At 43.2% G+C, this 12820-nt stretch overlaps 2 protein-coding genes across 2 annotated transcripts in view; one reads left to right on the forward strand and one right to left on the reverse strand.

Moving 5' to 3' along the window:
- The first annotated feature begins 411 nt into the window (after positions 1–411).
- LOC117649169 (protein brunelleschi) lies at positions 412–8760 on the forward strand. Its single transcript, XM_034391658.1, has 22 exons — positions 412–566; positions 1016–1156; positions 1251–1442; positions 1517–1767; positions 3002–3236; positions 3347–3458; positions 3546–3684; positions 3777–3917; positions 3995–4193; positions 4278–4551; positions 4647–4789; positions 4872–4957; positions 5038–5164; positions 5241–5353; positions 5431–5528; positions 5610–5830; positions 5944–6158; positions 6265–6407; positions 6488–6644; positions 6730–6922; positions 7003–7226; positions 7313–8760. Exons 2-22 carry the CDS (start codon positions 1033–1035, stop codon positions 7505–7507), a joined length of 3582 nt encoding a protein of 1193 aa, XP_034247549.1. The 5' UTR covers positions 412–566; positions 1016–1032; the 3' UTR covers positions 7508–8760.
- LOC117645843 (fibrillin-2-like) overlaps positions 8726–12820 on the reverse strand; it is a 32628-nt gene continuing 28533 nt past the window's right edge. Inside the window, exons 41-53 of the mRNA XM_034386307.1 lie at positions 12260–12372; positions 12045–12177; positions 11799–11896; positions 11550–11700; positions 11255–11458; positions 11048–11173; positions 10553–10965; positions 10268–10468; positions 10084–10188; positions 9827–9970; positions 9629–9736; positions 9427–9552; positions 8726–9343 (exon numbers count right to left, since the gene is read on the reverse strand). Coding sequence (XP_034242198.1) covers positions 9131–9343; positions 9427–9552; positions 9629–9736; positions 9827–9970; positions 10084–10188; positions 10268–10468; positions 10553–10965; positions 11048–11173; positions 11255–11458; positions 11550–11700; positions 11799–11896; positions 12045–12177; positions 12260–12372 — 2135 coding nt within the window. The 3' untranslated portion in view covers positions 8726–9130. The remainder of the gene's footprint in view (positions 9344–9426; positions 9553–9628; positions 9737–9826; positions 9971–10083; positions 10189–10267; positions 10469–10552; positions 10966–11047; positions 11174–11254; positions 11459–11549; positions 11701–11798; positions 11897–12044; positions 12178–12259; positions 12373–12820) is intronic.

A 12820-nucleotide genomic window follows, 5' to 3' on the forward strand; every position in this document is an offset into this window, starting at 1 on the left:
AGTACCACACGATTTCGCATAGTCATTTGAAGCACCGCGGCACTACGCGGCACCGCGTGAAAGTAGAAAGAAGTGGAAAGTGCAGAAAGATATATCTTAAGCAATCAATTTAACTGTTCCTCTAAGGCACTTCTATGCATTGTTTGGATTTACTGAACATAAATGGAAGGTAGCTGCGTGAGGGCGCCCGGTGGTTAGGCAATCACTTGGCGTCTTGTGTCTTTGGTGTTGCCTACGCGCCGGGCGCTAACCAGCGGCCCAATTCCTCGCGAGTAGTGTAGGTCCCAGAAATCATCAGAATTTAGCTAAAGACCCAAAACAATCCGATAAATTAGGTTTGGATCCAAACGTCTTGCGCCGAGCACCATGGGGGTGAGCCGAACCGAAGGTGGGCGCGGGCAGGCAGCTCGAATTGCGCAGCGTGAGATTTTTCATACGCAAGATAATAATTGCAGCCGAAGGACACTCAACTTCAAAAGCAGAGGAAAACAATAACCTCCAAACCTTTGGCCGTTGTTTAGATGTCGGCTATCCCTGTGAATTATTGTCATTTTATTTACATGATGGTAAGACCCGTCTTCTAAATGTTGACTAATGGGACTTATTTCATAAACTTCATTTCTAATCATATTTGTATCAAATGACGTGTGTAAAACTCAGAAGTGCGTAACGTCACTGCCCCTCCGTTACAATGTTTCTTTTAATTTCTTCAATATATGATTCATTGAAGTTGTTTTCAATGATTATTGGTTGTAGTGATTTCGAATGGAAGCTTTTGATGCACTCCATAGAATTACCCAAAATAGATGAAGCTCTTGTTTACCTACGGCTGGAGACCTAGATTTCATTTCATATTGTTTTTGACAGTTCCTGCATTCATTCTGCTTTGTTTCTCTTAGGTGTTATTTGATAAAGTTTTGGAATACACCATTTGACTGGAGCGTTCTTGCCCTCTGTCATCTCCCGGGCAGTCGTCTTCTGCACTGCAACTGACTTTGTATTTTTTCTGCTTCAGTTATTACACCTGCACCAATGAGATCATCAGTGAGTGTAATTTTATCCAGCCCTGCTCCTGACACCAGAATGTCTCATCCAGATTATGATCAAATTGCTCAAGATCATGCGTCAATATTGATCCTGGTTCATCACCATCAAGGTTCGTCTAGATTTATTATGGGTTTGCTTAGTACTTTTGGTACAGTTGGTATTGATCTATGTGTGCCCTAAAATTCTGCTCCTTTTCTTTACAGAGGGATTACTAAAATCCAAATCATTTATAAAAGTTTGGGATAAAATCAGAAGGGTCAATCACACCAAGGTGACAGATTCAGCTGGAGTTACCCGACAGGTTTATGTGAAATACGTCAAGGAGTACCCCGTTGAAAGTAATGACTGGGGTGATTTCCAAACTCATCGAAGACTATTGGGCCTTATAACAGTTGGTCAGTGCCTCATAAATACCTTGTATGACCAAACTCATCAAATTCACTTTTTATCAAATATTGTTGTTCTGCAGGTCAATATGAGTCTCAAATAGACTTGAATGAAATTTGTAGGGTTCATGAGTCTCTTAAAGTACGATATACATCCACACTTTATGATTCACGTTGTATTCTATTTGGTGTTGAGGATGATCAGCTCAAAACACCTTCCAACTTTAAATCCTTGCCTCTTTGGTACACTGATGTTGACTCGTGCACAGATCTTGAGTCCCAGGTTTCTGAACTCTTGAACTCCCTCTTTTGGGTTTTAGAATCTAAACGACAGGTGAGCAAGCAAATGTTTTCTCTTTGTTTCTTTTTCTAGATTTAATTTGGACGCTTGTGTAAAGTTTATTGTTTCCTCCAATTATCATCTCTTGTTCATATAATCATAACCAGCTGCTGGCAGATTCATCCATGCTGCAAGAAGGTGCAAGACATCTAAATGGAACACAGTTTTTCAGCCAGGTGGTTTATGAGTGCTGCATAATGTGTGATGATAGTGCGACCTGAGTTTTCTTAACCATTGTTAACCATTAATTTATAACTCATCCCTCAAAATGTTGTCAAATTTCTATTTTAAAGGAAACTTTTAAAGACAATTTCAGTAGAAATTCCAGTTTGGCCCCCTAAAAATAGATAGATTACTTAGTGATATTAATGCTTCTTTTGTATGAAAACATTTTATGTTTTGATTCTTGAGCCTGGTAGCACTACTAATCTTGTCCATTCTCTAATTTGTGAACATCTTATGGATTTACCTAAAATCTATTTGCTAAGCTGATTTTTAAGGTTTCAGTTTCTTTCAACCACCGCTCATTGTGTCATAAAATTAATCTATCATTCCCTGTTTTACTTCCAGCTATTTTCTGGTGTCTCACCTCTGTCGCGGATTCATCGTTCTCATTCTCAGGTCCTGACACAGTCTTGGGCTTAGCATGCTCATGCTGAATGAGACTGCTGTTTCAGCCTTGCATTTGCTTTTTCTCATTGATGTGTGCAACCATTTCCTCATGCTTCCTAAACACTTTAGGGTTCCGGTTGTTCTGGCCCTTTAATAATGCTTTCACCCCAATCCAACTTGGCTTTTGTGGTGTAAGCATAATGCACCATGCAACAAGATGTCATGTTTCTCCCTTCATTTTCTGTTTTTAACAGTCCGAATAGTGAAGAGTGCCGCTTGTTTGTTCATCTCCAGAATGCTAACCTGCCTGTGTTTCAGTTACATTTGCTGTTTTGCCTTATCATGTCCTTGACGCTTGTCCCATCATTTATATTTGTTTTAGTTATAGATTCATGTGTGCCATGTTCATTTTGGATTGTATTTCATGTATCTCATAATTTATGGAAAGTTTAAAGTCGCTAATACAAAAGTATAGCATGATCTATGAGGCTCTTGCTCTAACTACACCTTGAAAAAATAATAATTGGAGCTCTATTGTGTGGATTTAATTTAAATCTTGATTCTTCAAATAAAATTTAAAAGAAATTCATGTCTATTTTTGTGTTTTTCATCTTAGGAAAGAAGCCGTGAAAAACTGGATCGGGTTCCATTGCTCTTGGCACCTTTCGAAAGAAAAGACATAGTTGGTCTGGACTTGGAGTCAAGAACAAACAGGAAGAAGTGCACGGGCCGAATGATCAAACACCTTGGAGATTTGAGCCTTCAAGCAGGTGTTCCTCATGAAGCGTTACAACATTATATTTTGGCAATTGATAATTTACGTTCTGTGAATGACTGGTTGTGGCTTGGGGGTAAGTGTTGCTTGTTCCTTTCTGTTTTTTCAGAGGCAATAGAAGTAATGTGAATGGTTCCGAAGTGACTTAGCTAATAATAATCTTTCAAATCTTTATCTCCCGTTTAGGAGCTTCTGAAGGTTTGTGTGCAGCGTCAGTAGTTGTGCTTTACCCAGGACGCTGGAGAACTTTTCCCATTCAACGCAATGCATCTCTACCACCGAGCCCTGGAAAGCGAAGGTATGACCAGCCTTGTGTTTTCTTGGATATGACTAATGTAAAAAGCATTGACTTCAACTGACGTTTGAATTTTTCACAATTATTCAGGCCTGGATCTATTGGACCAAGTTCCTTGCCTCCAGGGTCCTTAACACCTGCTCCAATTGCTGTTGAAGATGCAGCAAAAGCTCTCTCCCCAGAGGGTATTCTCAGACGATATCAAGAGGCAATTCAAAATTATGCCAAGGTTTGAATAAATAATTTTAAAAATTTACTTTTATTATCTTTGTTGCTTCATTGACATTTTTTTTTTGAAATCCCCACATTATTTTTGCACAGTATCAAAGTGCAGGATTGATCGAGACTGAAGCATGTTTTAAGGCTGCTCAAATAGCAATCCAACAAGGATGTCCATTACAGGCTGCTTCCTTCCTGAAAAATGTTGTTCTTATCAATTTAACTTTGACAGAGCAAGAAAAGGTAAGAAGTTATTATTATTTAATTTATCTCCCAACATTTTTCACTTTCCGAGAGAAATTTACAACTGTTTGTTTCAGATTCAGAGGTTTTTAAGCCTGTCAGAGCTGTACACTCAGATGGGCTTCCACCGGAAAGCCTCATTATGTAGGAGACTTGCTGCTACTAGGCATGTGTCTGATCAGAACAGACAACCAGATTGGACTCAGTGTTATAATCTTATGCTTCAAGCTTTAGATGGACATAGATTGTCACTTGACCCTACTGAACGTACTTCAGGTCACTTATTGCCTTAAATTTCTTGCAGATTCCTTTTCTTGTTTGACAGGCAGCAGTGACCTTGTGCTTCTATCATTGTTTCAGGTGGTGCTGCTGAGGGTTGGCCGGCTCTGCAAATACACCTCCTGCAGCAGTTGGTTGTTGCAGCCCGGAGAATGGGTCACTCAGCTCTGGCTACACGACACATGACTTTCCTGCTTCAGACGATGTGGCATTTTCTCAATCCGACCGAGCAGCGGGACTTGGCAAAGCAGCTTCAAAAGCTTGCTGCTGAATGTGAAGGTGCCCCTGTTCCTTTGGTCCTGGATACACGTGCAGTGATCCCTCCTGCTAATCTTACTAATATTCCTAAGGCAAAGTAGGTTACAAGCTACATGAACTGAGGCTGAAGAAATTGTGGGAGCTGGGAGCTTAAACTGAACTCTTTTTAATCATTACTTTTTCCTTGCCAAGGAACTTTCGACTTCAAGATCTACCCTTACATCTCAGGCCCCAGAAATTGGAGAAGATAAAGGAGGATATTGGTCCATTTTTGTACACCCCTATCTCATTTGGATCACTTGATCGCAAAAGCACAAAATCTCAAGGGAAAATGGGTTAGTAATCTTCAGGAATTAAGTTTTTTTTTTTTTTTCAAACTGTTTACAAGTTTTACTAAAATCTACTGTATTTTTTCAGATTATTTGTGGGTGGAAGGTGATATGTGTGAAGTTCTCTTAGATGTTTACAATCCACTCCCGTTTGAACTAAAAGTGTCTAATATGGTTTGTACTCATTCAAGAATTTGTTCATGTTGTGTTTTTGAAGTCACCAAACTAAATCTTGTATTTTCTTCCCTTTATAGAGATTATTGGCTAGTGACGTTGTGTTTGAAAGTATTCCATCTTCAATCGTCCTTCCCCCAGACTCAGGCCCTAACTCCATTGTGTTAGCTGGTGTTCCAAAAGAAGTAGGAGATTTGGAAATTCAAGGTATGGTTTAAAAGATTTAAAAAATATGTGGGTGTACAGTGAATGTTTTTGTTTAATCTAATCATGAAATTTTTAGGATACTCCACTCATACCCTTGGAGTCAAGTCGAACTGCCAGCTTCGTCATATGCCTCATATGCCTCAACCGTCATTTTCTGTTGAGGTTGTCCCAGCTTTGCCTCGTATGGAGGTGAGATTTTTGTTTCCTTGTTGGAACTTTTTCCTGTTGTCTAGGTCTACTCACATAATTTTCTCTTCCCTTTTTAGGTATCGTTACCTGTGCAGAAGAGCAACTTGCAAGTCCCTCATGCTGATGCATCTGCCTCAATAACATCAGTCTCTAAATCTCTATATGCTGGCGAAAGGTCGTAAATAGAATTTCTTTAAAGTGTAATTGTGTTTCTTCTTTTGTCATTGTCTAAGTTTGGAATCTTTATTTGTTACAGTGATGAGTGTCAAGTTACAATAATCAATTCAGGAACCCAGCCTATTGAAATGCTAGAAATAACAGCTCAGTGCGTGTTAGATCCAAGTCAGCTTCGACAAGTGTTACAATGGAGTGCAGATAACATTCAAGCTCAATTGCCTCTTCCTCCTGGGGCGTCAGCAAGTTTTACTTTGTATCTTCATGGGTGTGCAGAGTTCATTGCTCCTCCCCGTAATGATTGTAAGTCTGCTTCAACCATCCTTAAGCTTCAAATGTCAATTGTTTTCGTTTTTGTTCATTGTGTAATGTTTTAGTGTTGTTTAATGTTTAACATTGTTAATTTTTTTGTACAGTGATTGATGGAGGAAGTCAACCTAGTAGTTTGCTGTCAGGACCTAGCTCCCTTCCGTCCCGTCTAAGCTCACTGACCTCATCGGCTCCTTCACGTTATCCACATCATAATGGATTATCTTCTGGGTCATTTCGCTCTCAAATTAGTAGTCGCTCAGGAAGCAGTGTTGGCTCATCGCGACTTCATTCCAAAGTCTATGATCCCTCTGCCCCTAAGGTAAATTAATTTCTTAGTGGCTCATGAGAAAAGCAATAATTTTCTTTCCCCATGTTCATTTTATAATTTCTTAGGTAATCTGGCAGTGTCTTTGTATATTTTATAGGTTATTGACTGTCAGCTTAAATTAAGATATTCTGGAGGGCCAGGTTTAGAAGCTGGTTACTGTCGAGTTACATCCGTGTCACTCTCTCTTGAAATTTTGCCTTCTATTCTTATTACTAGTTGGGACGTTCTTCCAGCAGAAACGTATGTATATTTATTTTGTAGTCAGTAGCTACATTAACTGCTGCATTGTTCAAATGTTGGTTGTTTTTTTTCTTTTGCAGGAGTTCTCAATTTTACCTTGTTCTTGATGTGACCAATAAAACACTTGGGGAACTTGAACTCCATTATGCTGATGGAAAGGTTATGCTTTTTGAGGGAAATGAAGAGTGTCGCATTGCAGTGCCAGTTGAACGTTGTCCTCTCTCCAAATTGTCAAAGGTATTTGCGGTATGCTGTGAGTTATTAAAATTAGCATTAGAAGAGCATCTGAAACAAAGCAAATAATATTTTTCTGATTTTTCAGCTGTATCAAAATATTGAGTTGTCTGACATTGAAAAGGCAGAATTGGATATAATCTGTAGTGATCACATAGCTTCACTTGTTGATTTGAAATGGGTGTTGCCAGTTAGTTCAAGAAGTGGGAAGGCTTCACTGCGCGGACTATCCCTCACTGCTGATATGTTAGATATAGTGAGGATGTCACCATTACAGTGGGGTAAGGCCCAAAAATGTGAATACTTAATTGTCAATGCGTGACATTATCTTTACCAAAATATTTTCTTTTTGCTTTTGCAGAAGTACTCTTAAACAAAGAAGTTGCTAAACCACTTTCGGAGTTGACGTGTGTTGTGGGTCAATGTATGCAGCTTGGTGTTACTGTGCAAAACTTTTTAGACTGGCCACTTAATAATGTTGCTCTTGCCTTAAAATTCTTCCAAGAATATCAGAGTGGTGTTAGAAATTACAGGCTCGATTCACAATTGGCGGTAGCTGGAGCCTCTAATGTACTTTTGGCGCAGGTAAAAGAAAGAAAGAATAGAATAATCATAGCTTGAGAATATCTTGTTTCTCTGTATGATCTATTATTGTGTATGTTCTGTTCCAGCTGGATGACCAAGGTAGTGTTTATCACGAATGTAATGTAGTTTTCTTCATGCCTGGATTATACAAAATAGACATCCAATGCTCTTCTCAAGCAAGACCTGTGAGTGTGGTGCCGTCTGGAGATGTTGGCAATTCTCTTCCTGCCCACACTTGGAAGTTAATACCACCTATTGAAATAACAGTAACTGATCCTTAGAAGAAAATTAATTGCTCACTTTTTCCTTGTTGATTTGATCATTTCAGTATTACAGCAAGAGTATACAAGTGCCATCTCAGAATTTTGAGTTCTTAAAAGACTTACATGTAAGAAATGATGTGTAAAACCTTTGCTCTTCTTTGTTTTTGTCATTTAAGTTTTATTTGTGGGGAACCCTGGGTCGAATGTGCTCCAAGTAGTCTTAAGATTCAAGTATGATACATGTAATTTTTGTCATAATATTGTGCCAATTGTTCTTAAAAGTGAAATGGTAAATTTCTTGAAGGTCGATTGGTTAAAGGGTTATACCCCTCTAATAGCATAATTTCTGCCTGTCATTTTCTGGGAATTTTCATTTGAGAGTATTTAAATGTTTGTATGCCATATTTTCTGTTCAGAATTGATTTGCTCGTTATAAATGAATGATTATTGGAGTAAGTTTACAGTTCAGGATGTATTGTATCTAGTTGTATTCTTTTTCAACCTGTTCATAGACTTTATAAATGTAAAATGTGATACTGAATGGTGCTGTCAAACCAACAACATTCCATTCGAATGTTCTATGAACTCACTACTTTCCTGGTGTTGCACTGTGTTACTTGCAGAATACCTGTCACTGCATGAAATGTCTTATTTTACATGAAGGCGTTTTTTTTACAAGACTTATTATCAATCATATAGTGATTTGTCATATGTTTGTCACTGTTTGTCACCTGCTTTCAGTTATTCTAGTCTATTCTTTTCCATCTTTTGACGATTTATTAGATTTCACCAACTATTTCATAAATGGTTCCATTTTTCTCTCTCAGCTCTCTCTTTGACAAGTTGCTTGTAAAGAAGGGCTACTTTCAGTATTCATAAGTTTGTTAAAATTTAGATGCAAATTTGTCTGAGTGATAAGAATTCTTCTGATTATCATAAGTGAAAAACAGCATAATAGTCATCTTTGGAAATTGTTGAAGGGTATATTGCTCAAGAACTTGTTTGCTTTGTTTTCTGCTCGTAATAACACACTAATGCTGAAAACAGGGACTACAAAAATGTGCTCACTAATTAAATGGTCTTTAAGGAAATACACATTGTAATGACCAAAAAATATTTAAAATTGTTGCTTGTATGTGAGTAATCTTTGTTGATTAATGTGCAAAGTTTTCATACTATTGTTGACTGCCCTGAAATCTGTTTATGGTATTAAGGTTTATTTACCTGTAAACAATGATTCAATATAAAGTTTATTTTTATTGTTAAAGTCACTGTTGGCTTCTATTTTATTTCTTTTCCGTACCAAAATATGAAACCCCTAGCCAACTGTTCACAACTCTGCAAATTCTTTTATTTCATCAATGAACACATCAAACAAGTGGGCTTAACTAGTTAACTTTTTCCATAAGAGAAGCCCTGGTCAGAGATTCAACCCCTAAATTTTGTCCAATTGAATAACCTTTGGCTTTTTCTTCCATTTTATTGTCTCTCATCCTCCACACAACTACTCACAACAAATCACAAATCCACACCACTTTCTCGTATGAGCCCCGGTTGGCTCGTAGGTGGCAGTCCGGAATCATAAGGAAATTATTTGTTCTCACTGACACATATATCATACAAAACAAGCACATTTATATTTTAAGGCTCAACAACAATTTTAAGCCGTAATGCCAAAGGTTTCTCCCATTCCCTGTTCTGCTGTGCAATTAATGGCCTTCCCTCTACTTCCAAGTGGAAGGTTCCAGGAGACTTGAGCCGATGTCTAAAATGAAGAGCCCATACTCCATGTTTGCGGATGAGTTCAAATACACCATCTTCATTTCCATGCTTAATTACATACATAAAATCATTCTGCAAAAGAAATAATGACATAGATTTCAAGTGGAAAAAAATTTACTGGATTTACTGGGGTTGATTTTGTTTATCACACTCACCTTCACAGCTGGCTGTAATTTGACTAATCTCATCCTATGTTTAGTCTGGGCTAGGTTTATTTTTATTTCACGGAACTCGGCCACACCATGCTGGTGTCGTCTTGCTCTAGTAACAGGTAGCAATGACTGAAAATAAAAAGAATGTGAATTTACCTAATTCATAAACCTTTTAAAATAACACAAAAAACGGTAAGATATTTACTTCTTGGTTCACTCTTTCCTGCCAGAAAAATCTGTGGGCCGCAAGAGTAACATTTTTCTTGTGGGCCTCACTGTCTTTAGCTGATCTTCGATGTCTCCCTCTACCATTCTGCACATGAAAAGGGTTAAGGATATTACTAAGGTGCACATAGTTAATGACAAAATTAAATAGAAGCAATTCAAGATAAAAGTGATTTACCTTGCAAGAAAAGCATCCCTCTGTGGAAATCAACTTTTCATGAGGTACTTGATAAGGATCGCTTGCAGGATCGATAGGGTAGGTGGGAACACCCAGATCAGGAATGTGTGAGCCCAGCGGGCTAATACTGGAGAGGCAGTGTCCCTGAAATGGAGGTTTTTATATAATGATGTACAGAAACAAAAGCTTTCAATCCCCCCCTCCCCCTCCCCCCAAGAAAAAAAACACCATTAAAAAAACAGAAACCGGTGACCTACCTGCCCAATACTCTGATAACCCACGGGACAACCGCACGCAAAGCCTGCATTGCCCATGGGGGAGCACCCAAATGAACAAGGGCTTCCAAGACACGCAGTAGCGGCCTGTAAAAACAAAAGTGCATACGTAAAGAGAGAGAAAAGATGGGAGTCGAATTAGTGTAAGGGAATGACATCGGATTACCTGTAGGCACACGGCCATGCCGCTGTCGTACTGGTAGCCGTCGGGGCAGCCGCACCGGTAGCTGCCCATGGTGTTGACGCAGCTGCCGCTGCCGCAGGGGCTGGTGCCGGAGGAGCACTCGTTCTCGTCCACGCAGTCGTTGAAGAAGGGGTGCGGCACGAAGCCCTCAGGACACCGGCATCGGTAGCTACCGATCAGGTTCTACCAACATGCCAACACCAAAGTCAGTACACTCTGCTCTGTCCCAGGCCGCTGCCCAGCAGGCCCATCGAGGGGTTGTCCCACCTGACAGCCGTGCTCGCACTTGGAGTCGTCGGCGCACTCGTCCTTGTCGGTGCAGCGCGTGCCGGCGGGGTCCAGCTTGTAGCCGCGCGGGCACATGCACTTGAAGCTGCCGCGCGTGTTGATGCAGGTGCCGGGCGACGGGCACACGTCCTGGTCGTCGCACTCGTCCACGTCGATGCAGGCGTCGCCCTCGCTGGTGAAGCCCTTGGGGCACGAGCACGTGTAGCTGCCCGGCGTGTTGGTGCACTCGCTCTGGCAGCGGTGCTGCCCCGTGGCGCACTCGTCCAGGTCCACGCACGTGGCCCGGTCCGCGGCCAGCACGTAGCCCTGCGCGCAGCCGCACGTGTAGCTGCCGTCCGTGTTCTGGCACGAGAACTGGCACGGCGACGGCGACTCGGCGCACTCGTTCACGTCTGTAGGATGGGGAAGCAGTGTGTCAGTCGGGGCGGGGGCGAGTCTCCGGACGGCGAGCCACCGTCAAGACGAACTACGAACCGATGCAGTTGTTGCCATTGTGGTCTGGCTTGTAGCCCTTGTTGCACATGCAGCGGTAGGACCCCATGGTGTTGATGCACTTGCCGTGCCTGCAGAGGTCCGGGATGGTGGCGCACTCGTCGATGTCTGGGAACCAAGCAGCAAAGTGCGTTTTGTGTCATGATTCAAGAAATGGTGTACTTGTTTTTTCTTTTTGAGAGCACCAACCTTGGCCGTCCTTGGTGATGCCCGTGTCGAGGCACAGGGCCTCGTAGTCGTGTGAGGCCCTCGACGGGCAGGGCTCGCACTGCGGGCCCCACGCCGCGCCGATGGTGCAGCAGCAGTCCATCTTGGTGACGGGCATGAGGCTGTCGGTGCGCGAGGAGCACTGGCCGCCGACCAGCTGCTTGAAGCAGTAGCCCAGCCTCACGTCTGGGAACGAAAACGAGGCAAGTCTCAGGCAATGACGCGCGTCGGGGACGTCGGGGACAAACCGCACAGTTCAAACATTCGGATGACTCACCCAGACAAGACTTGCCGTCCGGACTGCGGCGGTAGCCCTCGGCGCAGTCGCAGCGGTACGAGCCCTGCAGGTTGACGCAGTTGCCGTTGCTGCACAGGCCGGGCTTGGTGGCGCACTCGTCCACGTCGCGGCAGTCGTCCGAGGAGCCCACCTGGGTACAGCAAAGCGCGGCAAAGCGGGTGAGGACAGAGAACATCCCTCCAGCCGCGCGCACGGCGGCGACACGCCACTGCACGCGACGCCCCCTACCTGAGTGTACCCCTCCGGGCAGATGCACATGAAGGTGCCGATCAGGTTCTTGCACTGGTACTTGCAGTTGTTGGCTGGCGTGGCGCACTCGTCCACGTCTGCGGGAAGGGAGAGTCGGAATGAGTGTCACTGCCGAGGCGGCCGAGGCGGCCAAAAGGACGAGCACAAAGTAGAAGGGCGGGAAAAGCAAAACAAAACACAGGAAAAGTAAGAAGCAGTGGCTGACGCGCTGACGCGCTGACGCACCTTCGCAGTGCCGGCCGTCGGGCGCGAGCGCGTAGCCGTAGGGGCAGAAGCAGCGGAAGGAGCCCGGCACGTTGTGGCAGCGGAAGGCGCACTGGTTGCCCATCTCGCGGCACTCGTTCACGTCCTCACAGACCTGCCAACGCACACATTAAAACACCCTTCCCCCTCCCCCCGTTTTCTTTTCCATTTTTAATCTTTTTTGCGGCGTGTCGTACCTGCATGGGGCCCGGCGCAAAACCGTCGTTGCACGAGCACTCGAAGCTACCCTCCACGTTCGTGCACGTACCATTGCCACAAATGCCGCTTTGCGTCAAGCACTCATTATCATCTGGGGATAGAACAGAGCAAAGGGAAAACAAGGGTTAGAATGACAGGAAACAGAAGAAGGAAGGCACACAGTTCTCTCTCGGACTACCGCGCCCCCACCCCCACCACCACCACCACCAGGTCCGCTGTGTTATGCTGCAGTCGATATAAAAGGAAACCTGAAGCGCCAGCGCCGAGTGCCGCGCCCAGTCTTTGTTTCATCATTTATAACGAAATGAGTAAAGAGTAAAAAGCGAGCGAGCGAGCGCGCAGCGCGCCCCGGATGGCTAGCGATGGAAAGGGGCCGAAGGCGGCCAAAGGCGGCTGCTCATCATTCATAACTCAGCTGCGGCTCGGCACGGCTCGGCTCGGCACGGCTCGCAAGAAAAACAAGGCCTTTGGATGGTTCGGCGCAGCCCCCCTCGAAATTGCTTTCGCTGGTTCCGAACGTCCTTGCACCGCGGTGTTTC

This window comes from Thrips palmi, unplaced genomic scaffold, assembly GCF_012932325.1.
Source record: "Thrips palmi isolate BJ-2018 unplaced genomic scaffold, TpBJ-2018v1 HiC_scaffold_10, whole genome shotgun sequence".
NCBI classification, from domain to species: domain Eukaryota; kingdom Metazoa; phylum Arthropoda; class Insecta; order Thysanoptera; family Thripidae; genus Thrips; species Thrips palmi.